This window comes from Microcaecilia unicolor, chromosome 11 (assembly GCF_901765095.1).
Source record: "Microcaecilia unicolor chromosome 11, aMicUni1.1, whole genome shotgun sequence".
Classification (NCBI taxonomy): Eukaryota; Metazoa; Chordata; class Amphibia; order Gymnophiona; family Siphonopidae; genus Microcaecilia; species Microcaecilia unicolor.
This window is the reverse complement of record NC_044041.1, coordinates 185686906-185704721: the sequence shown is the minus strand read 5'-3', so window position 1 is coordinate 185704721 and position 17816 is coordinate 185686906. Positions and strand designations below refer to the sequence as shown.

Below are 17816 nucleotides of genomic sequence, written 5' to 3'. Positions count from 1 at the left end.
AAGGCCGACAGCAGCTCAGATGAGCTGTGTGCTACGTTCCGGCAGTTTGAATAGTGAAGCTAGGTACCCGCCCCGGGTGGAGGGGTGGCGGAGGGGACTCCGGGGGGGGGGGGGAGGTGCGGCGGCGACCTATCCGGGGGGGGGGGGGGTTCAACCCCCCCTTCCTTTACTAGCCCGTTTTTACGGGCTCAACGGCTAGTATAAGTATAAAATGATAAATTTACCTTTTGTTATAATGTTATAAGTTTTTTTTTTCTTTGACGCTAGATTCAGAGTTAGTACATTTCTTCTGATTCAACAGCCCTGGATTTTATAGCTATGTAGAACAAAAAGAGGAAGGTATAAGCCTCATGGATGAACAACGGCAGGAGAAAAACAGTGAGGCACGAAAGGCGAGGATTCAAATTGTTCTGCGAGTTTTGAGTGTAACTGGAGGGTTGGTACTGCTCCATAGGAGTTATACTTCTTTGTTCCCTACTGTATGGGGGAGACGTAATTTCCTTGCAACCCTTTCTTATTTTTTTGGGTGCTGTTCTCCCTTCTCGACATAGGATACCCTCCTGCTGTTTTAGGTCCTTGGCACGGGCTGCTTGATTCTTTTTAGATACCTGTATTTAGAGCAGTGAAGGATGGATTTTTAATCTTTTGAGCTATCCTGGACTGTGTGGGTCTTGAGCAGACTACCATTTCTGGACATAAATATCTACTGTGGGTACGTGAGTCGTAAATAACTGGGCGAGTGAATGGTGTGTTTGTGTGTGTAATTTTTTTTTTTAGTCATTATCTCCGTCATTTGGCAACACTTTAGCTGCTGGGTCTTGTTGACCCAAAGTATATTGTATGGGATGATGTATTTGTGGGTTGCTCTTCTGGGTGGCATCCCTTTGGGCATGTGTTGGTTATTGTTGGGTGGATCACCCGAGTCTAGCATGTTATGTCTGTTAGACTTCTGTGGATGCAAACCAAAAAAAGCACACAAGGGCCTTCAAGACTAGGACAGTCATAAGTTGTTTGTTCAAAAATGACCTGACAGAGGCCGTGTTTTGGCGAGAGTCCACCTGAGTCAGGGGTCAATAGAAACGTCCAAGTTTCCTTAATGAGAATTGTAGATAAATCCTTAATAAAACAATACAGGCGTTAACTCTTCATAGATATCTGCGCGAGTGCAAAAAATACCAGCAACTGCTTGATGAAAGCTGTTGGTAAAGTACCGCCAAACCAAAAAACTTTTGTGGATGTGCAGGGGTGGTTGAGTGTAACGGAGGGGTTTTATTTTATTTCTTTTTCGGTGAAATCATCGTTTGGAGTGGAGAAAGGCGAGTGTGCTGGTTTACGGGAGAGGAATATTCTATTGAGGAAAATATTGTCAGCCACCCAACATTTAGGACCAGTTCCGGATGTTCAGAGCCCATAGATGGCCTTCGCCAACTGGCCCTAAATGCCAGATAGCTGACAATATTTTTTTTATCATTCGTTTTGGGAATGCAACGTTTTTGGAGAAAGGTTGTTGATTTGTATGGCCTTTCTCTTCCATTGCCAGATAGAGGGCACTCCTGCTCAATTGCTGCTGGATTGTCTTCGTTCTTTTCAGGGTCCAGATAAGGACACAATTTTTGTAAATTGTGTCTGCTGGCGAGAGAGTGTATTTTGCAATCCTGGACTTCATCTCAGTCCACCCACATTTTGGCATTGGTGTAATCATCTTCATCAGTTGCTTTCTTGGGAGGCCAGGGATGTGCGGTGCTCGTACAAACGTAAGGACCACTTTTAGAAGCTCTGGCATCCATATTTATGATCTGTGTCCACGTGGGAGGAGTCTTATTTTGAATACTTTGTTATTAGTACCCTAGCATGTGACTCTTAACTTTGGTGTTCTATGGTGTACGATCAGGGTTTGTTTCTGGGGGGGGGGGGGGAATCTTAGTTTCGAGGGTTGCAAGAGTACAGATCCTCTAAATAAGTGGTTTGTTTAACGGTATATGTGTGTGGGGTTGGATAGGTGGGGGAAGGGATAAGGGGAGAATTTGGTAAAGGGGATGGTTGCATTTGTTGCGTTTGTAATTTTTTTTCATATTATGCTGAAAATTAATAAAATTGAACTTAAGTCCAGCGAGTTTTTATTGGAAAGTTGTTAATTTTCTTTGTAACGTACATGTTGATGCCTTTTGGGCATCTATAGTTACATGAGGTCTCAAAGTAATCACAAGATAATGTACATTTAAGCTCTCAGTTTTTTATTATTATTTTATGTCTGTTATGAGGTTAGAAGACTCCTGAAACAGGTACTTGCTGCAGAAACACGACCATGTTGAGTCCTCTCAACATATAGTATTGAGACTTCCCAATAAAAACTTACTGGACTTTTAATTATTTGAATCCTCGCCTTTTGTGCCTCTGTGTTTTCTCCTTCTTTTACAGCTATGTAACATAAGCTGTGTATATACATCTGCATAATAAGAGTAGCAGTTTCTCCAGTGTTTGGACATGGCAGGCCCAGTTGCAATCCTTGTAGGTACTACAGACACTATATGAGTTGTTACTGGTTTTGCCCAGTATCTATGCAGATTTCTTCTCTTGGTCAGGTGTAGAGGGGGCAGCTTTCCAGAGCAGACTGCCCCATGACCGTATGACGTCACAAGAAGCAGCATGTTTCCCTGACATTATCAGTGGGCCACAGCCCACTCAGAAGGTTTTTCTTTACATCCGGAACCGCACGGTAAGTTCTGAAGGTGTCAAACGTGATATAAGAGTCAGAAGAGGAGAGTATACTGTGTGGAGAGGGAGTATAGATGTATGTCAAAACAGTGCGGGAGTTTGTGAAACAGGAAGTGTTAAGCAGTATGTCTATTTTAGTAATTGTATAGTGTATTAATCCCAAATATTTCAGCAAAGTCAGACCAACTATAGAGCAAGAAAAAGGACAGCAAAGAGAATGTCTGTTTCCCCATTAACCTTCCTGAAAGGTGGGTCCCTACCCAAGTTAAGTTCTGGAGCTTTCTCAGGTAGGAGTAGGGATTTATTCCCCCAGCAAATGTCTCTCCAGGAACTTGTGATCAGATGGCCTTTCAGCAGATGAGCAAAACAGAGGTGGAAGCCACCAAAATGCAAATGTTCAAGACTGTTGATAGGTCAGTAGGCTCAAAATAATGTCCAAAATGTTTTATTCATCCAAAGTTGAAAAAACTTCAGTGCAGCTAGAAGAATATGAGCCAACATGGTCTGTGTTTTGGCATGCAAGCTTTCTTCAGGGTTCCTTATAAAATATAAATATCACAGAATAAAAGATCTCAAAATAAGTTGTATAATAATAAAAACAATTGAAATATGTAAAATAAAATACAAAACAATGGATAAAATGGGTAAAAACAGTGACGATGCAAAATAAGATACAAATATTATTGTGAATGAAATCATTGTAAGTAAATACATGCTATTAAATATGTAGAAAGGTGTTAAAATCATGATGTGGTGTAAAAAAATATATGAAAAATAAATAAATATAAAGGTAATATAAACAAAATAAAGTAAATAAATAAATATAAAAAGCATATCAGAAATCTTCACACAAGCCTCTCTTCTGCCAGGACCCACAGTCACAATGTGCACTAGCTTGACAGTAGTAGTAGGTAAAACAGGCCTGGCTGTGACCAGGCCACAAAACGATCAGGACTGCCACGTGATTCCAAAGAAAATCTTTTCTTACCTTGGCCAGTCTTGTGCTACTTACACATAGCAGCAGCCCTGGCTTATCTGCTTTGGATGAACCACACCCTCCCTTGTGCCCTAAGAGATAGGCTTCTTATTGTGGCCCTGTGAGGGAGTGTTCTTAAGGGGAACCAGCAGCTTCCTCTACATCACAGTATATTGAATAACAGAGTAGAAAGTTAGTTCATTTCTGCAAATGGAATTTCACTTTGAAAATACAGGCATGAGATTTTGATTTGGGATCTGCTGGGTAGGATTGGCTGTTGTCAGAAGGGTGACATTGGGCTCAGTGGACGTTTGGTGTAACCCAGCCAAGCGTATTTTAGGTTCTTAGGATTAAATATTAGATAGTTGTGTTTTGAGGGGAGGGGAGAGGGGTTGAGTATAGCAAGTGTCTTGTGCCTCCTGAACAATTCTACCATATTCAGAATGTTATTCTGTATTTTTATATACATGGTTTTGTATATATTCATCTCAGTTTATGAAACCCTTTACAGTTAATTGCAGGAAGAAATACTAAATTGTAACAGTACCTATGCTGAAGTTGAGTTCAATAGACCAGTGATTCCCAAACCTGGTTCTGGAGGCACCCCAGCCAGTCAGGTTTTTAGGATATCCACAATAAATATTCATGATTTGTATCCACTGCATGCAAATCTCTCTCATGAATATTCATTGTGGATAGACTGTCTGGGGTGCCTCCAGAACCAGGTTTGGAAACCACTGCAGTAGACTGGTTTTCCTTTTCAGCTGAACTGTAGGACCTGGTTCTGAAAACTGTTAATTCCCTCACATGCTTTTGATTTTAGGTGGGAATGCAAAAGGATGGGTAGGAAAAGGCCAGAAGTCTCTTGTGTACTAAAACTTTTTTGACAGTCCCAAGAACCAGATCACCTGGCACTCAAAATTCAGAGAAGTAAAAATTATTAGCTGAAAGCAAGAAATAAATGTTAGAATAAATGTTTATTAATTTTGATTCATTTACCCCCAAATTCTATAAATGGTGCCTTAAGTTGTGCACGATAATTTGCATGGCCAGATTGCACAAACCAATCAGTGCTGATAATTGATATTTATCCAATTAGCAGCACTAATTGGGTTTAATTAGAATGTATGCACACAATGTTCTGTGTGTATTCTATAATGTGGTGTGCTAATGCGCACAGCCAAAAAGAGGGTGTAGAATGGGTGGGCTGTGTGCATTTCAAAAAAACAATGCGCACTATTATGGAATACACCCGATTTGTGCCTAAGTTAGGTGCAGTTATTTAGGCCTGGATTAAGTGGCCTAAATGGTGCATCTAAATTTTAGTTGCAAGAATGGCACATGCACATATTCTATAAACTACTCCTAACTTAAGGCATAATTTATAGAATCACGCTAAGCGTGTGGTTTTTCAGCACCGATTTTTAAGGTTCCATTTATAGAATTTGGCCCTTAATGCATGCATTTCTGTAGGTAAGTTACATTGTGGTCCATTAGCCTATCACACTGAAGGTACATAATCTTTCCTGTAAGATCAACATACAGGAAGTGTCAGTACCCAACTTCTAAACATTCTTGTCCTACAGGATTGCATCTGCCACACTAGGTGATCAAACAAAACATGACTTAAAAAGAAAAATAAGAAAGAAAAAAGCTAAGCCAAACAACGACGACAGTATAAAGCTAGAAGTAAGAAGAATATTTTCAGTCTTCTAGAATATTGTGACGGTGCCTAAGTTTTCTAAATGTTCACACTCCCTGTGGAATGATCCTTGCTGTAAGACTGCAGGATGGCTCTCTCTCAACCACTCATCTGTCCTGTTTGTTGCTGCAGTTGCAGTTGTGGTTGGATAACCCCAAGATTCAGTTGACGTTTGAGGCTACTCTACAGCAGCTGGAAGCGCCATACAACAGTAGGTTAATTTATCTTCTTTCCTCCATGCAAGTTAATGCTTTTTGGGAAGATGCAGTGGGGGGGGGAGGGCTAATTGTATATGGACGTGTCTGGTTTTATGCATCAGAAAGGCACCTAAATGGCCCCTTAAATACTATTGACTAGCAGAAAAATATGCATCATGTTTTGATGGCACGTACATAAGTACGTAAGTATTGCCATACTGGGACAGACCAAAGGTCCATCATGCCAGCATCCTGTTTCCAACAGTGGCCAATCCAGGTCACAAATACCTGGCAAGATCCCAAAAAAGTACAAAACATTTTATGCTGCTTATCCCAGAAATAAGCAGTGGATTTTCCTCGTCCATTTTTATAATGGTCTATGGACTTTTCCTTTAGGAAGCCATCCAAACCTCTTTTAAACCCGCTGTTACCACATTCTTTGGCAATGAAGTCCAGAGATTAATTACACGTTGAGTGAAGAAAATGTTTCTCCGATTCGTTTAAAATTTACTACTTTGTAGCTTCATTGCATGCCCCTTAGTCCTAGTATTTTTGGAAAGAGTAAACAGACGCTTTACATCTACCCTTTCCACTCCACTCATTATTTTATGGACCTCTATCATATCTCCACTCAGCCGTCTTGTCTCCAAGCTGTCCTAGCTGCTTTAGCCTTTCCTCATAGGGAAGTCATCCCATCCCCTTTATCATTTTCATCGCCCTTCTCTGCACCTTTTCTAATTCCACTATATCTTTTTTGAGATGCGGTGACCAGAATTGAACACACTATTCGAGGTGCGGTCACACCATAGAGCAATACAAATGCATTATAACGTCCTCATTTTTGTTTTCCATTCCTTTCCTAATAATGCCTAACACTCTATTTGCTTTCTTAGCCGCCACAGCACAATTACAGAAGGTTTCAACGTATCATCAACAACAATCAGTGACTCCTAACGTGGAACCTTGCATTACATTGCTATAATACAGGTTCCTCTTTCCCACATGCATCACTTTGCACTTGCTCACATTAAAATGTCATCTACCATTTAGACACCCAATCTCGTAATGTCCTCTTGTAATTTTTCACAATCCTCTTGTGATTTAACAACTTTGAATAACTTTGTGTCATCAGCAAATTTAATTACCTCACTAGTCATTTATAAATGTGTTAAAAAGCAGCAGTCCCAGCACAGACCTCTGGGGAGCCCCACTGACTACCCTTCTCCATTGAGAATACTGACCATTTAACCCTACTCTGTTTTCTATCTTTTAACCAGTTTTTAATCCACAATAGAACACTACCTCCTATCCCATGACTCTCCAGTTTACTCTGGAGTCTTTCATGAGATACATTGTCAAACACCTTTTGAAAATCCAGATACACAATATCAACTGGCTCAACTTTATCTACATGTTTGTTCACCCCTTCAAAGAAATGTAATAGATTGGTGAGACACGATTTCCCTTCGCTAAATCCATGTTGGCTTTGTCTTATTATTCCATGCTTTTGCGTATGCTCTGTAATTTTGTTCTTTATAATAATCTATACCGTTTTGCCCAGCACGACGTCAGGCTGACTGGTCTATAATTTCCCGGATCTCCTCTGGAACCCTTTTTAAAAATCGGCGTTTACATTGGCCTCCCTCCAATCTTTTGGTACCACGCTCGATTTTAAAGATAAATTGCATATTACTAACAATCGTTCCACAAGTTCATTTTTCAATTCTATCAGTACGCTGGGATGGATACCATCTGGTCCAGGAGATTTGCTATTCTTCAATTTGTCAAATTGCCCCATTACATCCTCCAGGTTTATAGAAATTTCATTCAGTTTCTCCGATTCGTGTTTTCGCCTCCAGTGCAAAGTCCCTCTTTGCCTTCCTTATCAGCGCTTTGCGTTTGACTTGCCATTCCTTATGCTGTTTCTTATTATATTGCTGGTGGATGCACACATTGACAGAGTATTGTTCTGTTTTGGGATCTTGCCAGATAATTGTAACCTGGATTGGCCACTGTTGGAAACAGGATGCTGGGCTTGATGGACCTTTGGTCTATCTCAGTATGGCAACACATGTTCTTATGAGTTAGGGCAGGGCACACAAGTTTGTGTGTAAATGATAGTATTAAAGGATAAAGGGTCATGGCCTTTCTGTGATACAGCCAAAGCGGTTTTACTTGATTACATGCATATATGTACTAACTTCTAGGCACAGGCATTTACACTACCTGTAGGTCTGGTGTAAGGTACTGTGCTTGAAATGAAAGTATATTTTTGGCCACTTGCAGTGGTATGCTGTGAAGATGAGTAGCTGCCTAGACTTAAAAGAGGCACCATAACCAGCACCTATAGAATTACCCTCTTAATGAAATTTTCATCTAGTCATTATCACTGTAGAGCAGAGGTTCTCAATCAAGTCCTCAGGTTACACCAGTCAGTCAGGTTTTCAGGATACCCACAATGAATATGCATGAAATAAATTTGCATGCCCTGCCTCTGTGGTATGCAAATTTATCTCATGCATATTTATTATTTTAAAATATGAGATTCTGTATAGCAGGTGATGGCAAGGGGCTCTGGCTGGTTATGATGACACCACGGCCTCATGCTCAAGAAAGGAAGGTGGTTATAGTTAACACAGAAGAACTCATGGGACATGAGTTTGTCTTTGCTTCACCACTGTCTTTTTGTAACCCTGATCTAACTACTTCCTTTCCTTGTGCTTTTGGGACTCGGTTGTAGAAAAAGCATTTGTCTTAATCTAGTTTTCCTAGTTAAATTATTGTTTTGTATGTCATCGAATGCAGTATTTCATTACTCAGTACTGTTTTCTTCTACCTGATTCTCCAATATGCCTCTTTCTTGATATTATATAAAATGCATCAAGGAATTTTAGAATCAGTCTGCTGACAGTTTTCTAGAAATATGCCTCCTACCCACCCCCACCCTCCCACCCTGTGAGACTGTCAAAGTAATGCTTGGATGTTTCACTTATATATACTATCTGCTAGCACATTTGCTTATTTCCGATCTGACGAAGAAGGGCAACCTTCGAAAGCTAATCAAGAAATGTATTAAGTTATGTCCAATAAAAAAGGTATCATCTTATTTTCTTTTCCATGTTTTATTTTGTTTGATTTCTATTGATAACCTTAAGAGTGGACTAACACGGCTACCATACCTCTCTACTTAGAAATATGCTAAAAGGCCTATAATGAGTATAACCATCAGTATCTTGCAAGTTTAAGGCTCTGATATGGTGCCCCACAGAAGATGGAGGTTAAGGAATAATGTTGGCAAGTGAATTAGAAAGTGGCTGAAAGGGAGACTACAAAAGGTCACAGTTGGCACTGATTTTCTGTCAGGTCAGCAATCAGAAACCGCTTTGAACTACAGCAGATTGATTGATAGACCGTCAGTGGTACTGATACAGTATCTCTTATCAGATACTCAGCCATGGTGATCAACATGCATTGTATTTCAGAGAACACAACGTATGTCGTCTACTGAGGTCTGTTTTGAGACCACTATTTTTTTTATATGGATCTATATGAAGAAATAAATATTCAGGGGCCTTATGTTAGTCAGTTGGGACAGTTACTCAAAATTGATTTGGCCAGGTAAAGGCCCTGTGTAATCAACATTTTCAAACTGTTTTAATCACTTGGATACAGAGAAGTTCATCAGTGTGACCCTGTTTCTTCTTGTAATGATCCCCTTTATAACAAATCTTGGTTATAGCATACAGAAGTTTCATCTTGTAGAGTGAAGGAGTACCTAGTGCTTAGAGCAGCAGACTGTGAACCAGAGATATGAGGGTTCAAACCAGGTAGGCATTCCTTGTGGCCTTTGGCAAGCCCCTTAACCCTCCATTCCCTCAGGTACAGGCTTAGATTGTGAGCCCTTTGGGGACAGGGAAATAGTACTGTACAATGAAATCTTGCAAAGATGAAGTACTTTAAGCATTTGCATATGTAATTTATCTTGTATATTTTTAGGTGATACTGTGCTTGTGCATAGAATACACAGTTATCTGGAAAGACATGGTTTAATAAACTTTGGAATCTACAAACGGGTCAAACCTTTGCCAAGTAAGTACTTTATGATTTTGGATCAGTCCGAGTGTGAAGTGCTGAGATCACAGCACGAGGGTTGATAAGGCTCTTCCAGTTGGTACAGTATATCAGATTTGGAAATGTTTTGATCTAATAACTACAGAGACTACACAAATTAGTCAGTAGATATGCTAACTCTTAATTGTAGGCTGGATCCTTGTTCAGCATACTCGATGAATTCTTTGTGTGATGCTTTTTTTTTTTTTTTTTTTACGGTTTTGACTTCTTGGTTAAATCAATGTTTAGAGGGAGGGCAGTTTCCAGTGCCTGTGCCACGCATTCCGCAAAATGCTGGGAGCGATCTGCTGTGGCTTCCATACTGCTATTTGTGAAGCTTTTGGAAGGCTGTGTCTCCATGAGGTTGGATAATTACTTGGAAGAACATAATATTTTGCATTAATTGCAGTACAGTTTGAGGAAAAACGGCACACCGAGACTGTTATAGCTGCCATTTTGACTCCAGGCAGGGCTCAACTGAGTCACGCTAAAAATATGATCGTTATCCAGTTTGATCTATCATGTGCGTTCGATTTGGTTCAAATTAGGCTGAACGATATGGGAATATGTGAAAATGTTCTAAATTGGTTTCATGGTTTTCTGACTTCACAGAGTTATGGAGTAAAGAATGGCAAGTTTTCAGATGGTTGGGATTCCTGGTTGTGGAGTGTCACAAGGCTCCCCCCTATCACCATTATTATTGAATGTATTACTCCAACCGCTGGGATTGTTATTAGAACAACTTTTAACCCATTAGTGCTCAGTGTTAACAAATCAGTTTGTTCCCATATGGCTTATTATGGGAACATTGGGCTCAAAGCCCACCTCTTCAATGTTGCTTTCGGCACCTAACCTTTATACTAAACTGCAAAAAAACTAAATTTGGTTGGGCCCTTTTAATCTAGCTATATATTCTTAGCAGTTCACTGTTGGTTCTAATACCGTCACTTTTGATTTTCCATCCAAACATTTAAGGCTGGAACTGGATAGTTCTTTTTTTAATCTTTTGATACCCATGTGAAATCACTAATAGTAAATCTTTCTGTATGCTGCAAAAACTAAGGACAGTGTGTTGCTATTTTGATCTAAGTTCAGACTGCTGTTCCAGGCAATTATTTTGTCTAGGCTTGATTATTGTAACGTAACGTAGGACTTTGAAGCGGGTACAGCTTAATCAAAATACAACTGCAAGATTGATTTTTTCAGTTAGTAGGTTTGAGTCAGCGAATCTGTTATTAAGGGAAATGCATTGGCTGCCTGTTTCGAAAGCCTTTGAAAACTTTCCTATTTTCTAACTATTTGACATTTAATAATTAAATTGGTAGTTATGTTTGTAAAGTTATTTATTACCATTTGTAATTAGATTTACAATGCATTTCCTGGATTACGTTTTTTCCAGCTTCTTTTTATTGGTTATGCACAACGAACCAAAATTTGGTGTTTTGTGGAATGTAAGTCCCATGTAACATAACATATCTGGGTATTCAGGAGGCATTTGACAACACTCCTCATGAGAAACTCTTCAGGAAATTAGAAAGTCACAGGAAAGGAGGCAATGCCCTTTTGTGGATTAGAAAAGGACTAAAAGGAAAAAGATCAGGACTAAATCGACAATTTTTCAAATAAAGAGTTGAGTGGATTGGAACCTGTGATGTGTTAACATATTTATGAATCTGGAATTAAGTGATTTATTTTATTTATTGCATTGGTATCCCACATTTTCCTACCTTTTGATCAAAGTTGCAGATGATACACAATTTTTTAGAGCTGTTAATACAGCAGAGAATTCTGAGAAATTGAGAGACTGGACATCTAAGAAATTTAGGAGGGAAGTTCTCAACGTAGGCCATTGTTAAGTCAGATTATTGTACCACAAATCGGGTTACTTAAGCACAGGGTTCCATTTTATGCAGTGAGGCAGTGAGACCCTTTGTTAAAATAACCAGACTTAACAGTAGCCCATGTTGATAACTTCCCCCCTTCATGTGGACCAGTGATGCACATAGGGAAAAATTAATCCAGACTACAGATACAAAATGCTGGCTTCTGAGTTAGGAGTCAGAATCCAAAAAAAAGTTCTCCAAGTTCTATGTTGAAATTATGCCATGACTGCTAAACAATCAAATAAAATGTTAGGAATTATTTGACAAGGAGCAGATAGCAAAACTGAAAATATTATGCCTCTGCGCAGGTCTCTGGTGCGTCTGTACCCTGAGTACTGTGTCCAGTTCTAGTCACCCCGTCTCAAAAGGATAAAGTGCAACTAGAGAAGGGCGACGAAAATGATAAAGGGGATGGAACCCCACACTTACGAAGAAAGGAGGGGGTATGAAAGACGTTTATAAAATCACAAATAAGATGGAAGTTAAATAGGAAATAGATATTTAACCTTTCAGACACTAAAACAGGAGGACACGCCATGAAACTAATGACCAGAAGATTGAAATTAAATCATGGAAAGTATTTTATCACACAGCATGCGTTCTTGTGGAGAATGTGGTCAAGGTGATTAACATAGGGTTCAAAATAAATGTTTGAAAAAATCCATTTAAATCATTAGCCGGATAAACTCATGGAAGCCTTCACTTATCCCTACAAATGAAATATGAGCAACGGATCTTCTTTTTGGGATGTGCTGGGTAATTGTGACCTTCCTGCAGAGACCAGATGCTGGGCTCATTGAATTTTATTTGAGAGCCATCGGGCAGGTGTTGTGATGTGGTGATGGGGTTTTGTGTGTTATGGGGGGGGGGGGGGTGTTTTTGGTTTTCAGTTTTGACCCTTAAGAGTAGACCTTTCTGCTTTCTGCCAGGTTCACCTAACCATAATTTCTGTGGATTTGATGCTTACTATATCCACAGATCAATCTTTGCTTTTATTTCCTTGCTCCTGAGAGTTGTCTACACAGTAGTTATAGATTTAAAACAAGCAGGAGAGACGTTATGTTTAGTCTTGCTTTTTAAGTCTCAGTGAATTTCTTTGGGCAAATATCATAAATGTTCACATCTTCCGCAACACAGCTGCTTCATTGTTCCCCAACTTTGAAAACTAAACAATCTAGCATCCTCATGGTACCCTGGCTTCACACCAAATTTGTGGGGTGGGGGGAGCATTCAGAGACAAACATCACCATCAGTCTGTATTGGCAGTTTCTTGAAAAGGCGTTTTATAAATGGTTTAATTTTAATTTAAAATAGCAGTATGATCTGAAAAACCTCTTTGAAATGAGGCTAAAACCCACATGATTATGAAACACGTTTCTTTGGGGTGTGGTTTACAATAGCTGTGATCATTTCTGCAGATGCTTCTGAAAAAGGGAGCTACGAGGCCTTGGAAACTGTTGTATTGCTCAGTAAACGTACATTCTGCCGAAAGCTGAACCCAATCTTCCAGCCCCCAAAAAGCAGCGTGCTGCATTCTTTACCTGTCATGCCTTGTCTCTGGTGGTAGTGTTGGCATATAAAGTTACAAATACTCGTATATCCTTTGGTTGCATTTTCCCATATTCTTTTTTATTTAATTATAATCTTCCTGACAACCTGCTAGTATGTCACATCTTTATTGCATGTGTTGTGTTGCGTGCACGCTCTAGTGTCTGTGTGTGTGTTTTTGTTACCTATTTTGATTATTTTGGATAGTGGTGTTCCACCTTTGATACATCTGAACGTAAAATGTTCTTGTTTACTCTCTAGCAAAGAAAACTGGCAAGGTGATTATCATTGGCTCTGGAGTCTCCGGCCTGGCCGCTGCACGCCAGTTACAGAGTTTTGGAATGGACGTCACCCTTCTGGAGGCCCGGGTATAAAGCTGCTGTTTTGTTTACTCAGTGACAGTACTGAATATGTGTGTAGCACTATCATCCATTGTGCCAGAGTAGGATTTGTTGCTTTGGCAAGTTATAGCTAGCCACAGAAACTTTACTTGGGTTAATGTACATTTTTGTTCAATAGATCTGGAGCCAGATATTCTAACCTGTAGAAAGACTCTACTATTCGACTTCTTTATTTATTTTGTATCAATAAATTTTTATTGAAGGAATAGAAAACAAACATTAGTAGATGACGGCAGAAAAAGACCTGCACGGTCCATCCAGTCTGCCCAACAAGATAAACTCATATGTGCTACTTTTTGTGTATACCCTACCTTGATTTGTACCTGTCCTCTTCAGGGTACAGACCGTATAAGTCTGTCCAGCACTATCCCCGCCTCCCAACCACCAGCCCCGCCTCCCACCACCGGCTCTGGCACAGACCATATAAGTCTGCCCAGCACTATCCCCGCCTCCCAACCACCAGTCCCACCTCCCACCACCGGCTCTGGCACAGACCATATAAGTCTGCCCAGCACTATCCCCGCCTCCCAACCACCAGTCCCACCTCCCACCACCGGCTCTGGCACAGACCATATAAGTCTGCCCAGCACTATCCCTGCCTCCCAACCACCAGCCCTGCCTCCCACCACCGGCTCTGGCACAGACCGTATAAGTCTGCCCAGCACTATCCCCGCCTCCCAACCACCAGCCCCGCCTCCAACCACCGGCTCTGGCACAGACCGTATAAGTCTGCCCAGCACTATCCCTGCCTCCCAACCACCAGCCCCGCCTCCCACCACCAGCTCTGGCACAGACCATTATAAGTCTGCCCAGCACTATCCCCGCCTCCCACCACTGGCTCTGCCACCCAATCTCGGCAAATCCCCCCCCCCCCTCCCCCACAACAAGATTCTTGTTCCCCCTCCCCAGCCCCCAGATAAACATGCCAATCCACCTCCAGCTAAAGGCAACATCCCCTCCTTTAACCCTCCCTCCCCCCAAACCCATCTAAGCTGCAGTAGAAAACAATAGAGCCAAATTTATTTTATTTTTGTTACATTTGTACCCTGCGCTTTCCCACTCATGGCAGGCTCAATGCAGCTTACATGGGGCAATGGAGGGTTAAGTGACTTGCCCAGAGTCACAAGAAGCTGCCTGAAATGAGTCCACTCCTCCATTGTCAGATCATACCGGCTCTTGAGTCAGTTAGGATTGTCAGTTCTTGAAGATGGGCTACTCGCATCAGCCAGTCCAAATCTGTAGGCCCAGATGTTCACCTCCAGTGTGCTTCTATCATTCCTTTAGCTGCTGCTAGGTAGAGTCTCTTAAGTCTAACCTGCTAGCGTAAACCCGCTGTGTTACTCTGTCCCAGTAAACAGGCCTTAGGACTTCTGTATTTGCTTGCTTATTTATTTTGTTATTGATCAATTGATTGATTTCCTGACTGATTTACTTACTTTCCAATGGTGGTCAGTGACAAAGTCAGACAAGCTGGGATTAATGGGTAGGTTGAGGCAGCAGCTGATTGGATGGGGAAGGCAGCAGCTGGAGAGGTGACTGGAGCCAGATGATGGTCATGGAAAGGGTTTTCTTGCACAATGGAACACTGAACTCTATAGTGTAGTAATCCTCAGGAAGTCAAATTTCAGCACCAGCATGTCATTTTGTCTCTTAACCAGGACCGTGTTGGAGGTCGAGTAGCTACTTTTCGGAAAGGAAATTACGTTGCTGATCTAGGAGCCATGGTGGTCACGGGGCTTGGTACGTGTGAAATCATTTCTGCATCTGACTGGAAATGTTTCATGTACTTGTGGATTCTGTTGAGCTGCTCATAGTTATGTCTGACAGGAATGAAGTTGGATAAAATGGTGTGATAGCCCTTTTTAGCCCACTTTAAAGGGAATAAATAGAAATAAAACAGTAAAACAAAAGAGAGGAAATTATAGATCATGCCTCTTTTGTTGGACTAATACATTTTTTGATAAGCTTTCGAAAGCAAAGCCCTCTTCAGGTATGAAGCTAGATCAATTGTAAACGTATAAACTAAAATTAAACAAGTATGGAAAGTGTGTTCCCCCTGGGTGTACACACGTGCAGGAGTGTCATTCCCACAGAGTGAATTCAAGATGCCACAGCCCCTTCCAGCTGTGAATATCTCTCCCGCAGCTGTTGGCTTCCAGTGGCATGCTCTACTGTAGTATATTCCATCTGTTTCTGGGTATCAGCAGAACTGCTTCTGCTCCCACCTTTGTACAGGGCATACAACCCTAAAAGTCTGGATGTGGAGCCACGACAGGACAGACTCCCCACTGAAACAGGTTGATAGATGTGACCGACACATTAGACATTCTTTACTGTGACTGTGAGAACATTTATTTATTTATTTATTTATTTGTTACTTATATCCCACATTTTCCCACACATGCAGGCGCAATGTGGCTTACAGAGAATTACATAAGAGTACAATCTTAACAGCTTAGGCAAGCATAAAGAGGTAAATAGGAGGGAAGAAACTAACAAAGTGAACTAAATAGGGTTGGGTACAAGGGATACTTTAATCAACATGGTAAGATGAGGGGTAAGTCTTAGCAAAGAGGAATGTCTTTAATAACTTCTTAAAAAGGGCATGGTCCTCTTGAATTTTAAGGTGACGAGGTAACGTATTCCAGTATTTGGGACTCCAATAACAGAAAGACGAGGCGAAGATTTTCTTATACTTGACTCCCTTACAATTAGGAAAATGGAGGTGGAGATAGGACCTTGCAGCAGGGTTGGCATTTCTGGGCGGAAGGTCAATCAAGGGAACCATGTATTCCGGGGCAGCCCCATAGATGATTTTATGTGTTAGGGAGCAGATCTTAAAAGCAATGCGCTCCTGTACAGGCAGCCAATGAAGTTTAAAGCGTAAGGGGTCTGCGTGTGCAAAACGCCGTTCGTTTAAGATGAGCCTCGCCGCTGTGTTCTGAGCCGTTTGGAAAGTTTTCAATAAGGAGACCTGGCAACTCACATAAATACCGCTACAATAATCCAGGTGGGATAAGACGAGCCAATGGACAAGGGTACGAAACAAGTCTCTGGAAAGGAGGAATCTGATACGTCGAAGCCTCCACATGGCCTGGAACATTTTTTTGGATACCAAGTGTACTTGATCAACCAGCTGGAGATGTGAATCTAGATGAACTCCTAAAAGTCTCAGGCTGTTGGCAATCGGGAGGGCGGAGCCCAGAACTGGAAGCATTGTGTCAGTTACATGAGCGTGCGTGGACGAGAGGATGAGGCAATGAGTTTTTTCTCTGTTTAGCCTGAAGCGGAACACCCTGGCCCATTGTTCTAAAGTGGAGAAACAGGTATCTATGAGGTTGGCAACTTCTGATATTGTTGATTGAAAAGGGATGTAGACTGTAATATCATCCGCATAGATGAAAGGGTTGAGGTCCAGATTTGCAAGTGCTTTGGCTAGAGGCATCATCATTATATTGAATAGGGTAGGTGAGAGGGGAGAGCCCTGAGGGACTCCACAGGAAGCATTCCACGGTTCAGAAGTGTGGGAATTCACCATGACTTGATAGGACCTAGAAGTCAAGAAACCCTTGAACCAACACAAAACTGGTCCTCCTATGCCAAAAGAATCCAGTAGATGGAGCAGGAGTTCATGATCCACCATATCAAAAGCACTAGACATGTCAAATTGTAACAGGAGAATCTTCCGTCCAACAGATAGTTCTCGACGAAAGTTGGATAGGAGGGTAACCAGGACAGTCTCCGTGCTGTAATGGGCTCGAAAACCTGATTGAGAATAATGGAGAATATCAAAATTATTTAGAAATTCATTGAGTTGAATATTGACCAGGCTCTCCATCAGCTTGATAACTAGAGGTATCGAAGCCACTGGGCGATAGTTAGAGATGACATCTGGTTTAATCTTTACATTTTTTGGGATTGGAGTGAGAAGGATGTTTCCATGATCTGGTGGGAAAAATCCTGCACTTAACATATTGTTAAGATAACAAGTTAGGTCTTCAATGTAACATTTTGGTGCGACTTTTAGAAGATGAGTCGGGCATACATCTAATTTGCAGTTTTTATTTGTGAATTTACGTAGAGCAGTAGTCACTTTGTCAGGTAATAGGCGATTAAATTTGATCCAAAAGCGGTCAGCAGGGCAAGCACCCAAAGGCACATCCAAGGATGCAAGAAAGTCATCCACATCAGAGAGGCAGCTGACGGTTGAAGACCGTAGGGTAAGAATTTTCTCCTTGAAGTAAGAACCAAGTTGTGTAGCTGAGGGAGGGTCAACACTGGAGC

The 17816-nt window shown here is 41.1% G+C and overlaps 1 protein-coding gene across 3 annotated transcripts in view; it reads left to right on the top strand.

The window, feature by feature from the left end:
• The window catches only part of KDM1A (lysine demethylase 1A), a 59637-nt gene that overhangs the window by 5161 nt on the left and 36660 nt on the right, over nt 1-17816 (top strand). For 2 of the 3 annotated variants that reach the window (XM_030219850.1, XM_030219849.1), the window contains exons 3-7: nt 2583-2716; nt 5526-5604; nt 9587-9679; nt 13393-13499; nt 15191-15272. In XM_030219850.1, coding sequence (XP_030075710.1) covers nt 2583-2716; nt 5526-5604; nt 9587-9679; nt 13393-13499; nt 15191-15272 — 495 coding nt within the window. The remainder of the gene's footprint in view (nt 1-2582; nt 2717-5525; nt 5605-9586; nt 9680-13392; nt 13500-15190; nt 15273-17816) is intronic. The other variant, XM_030219851.1, reaches the window with a different exon arrangement.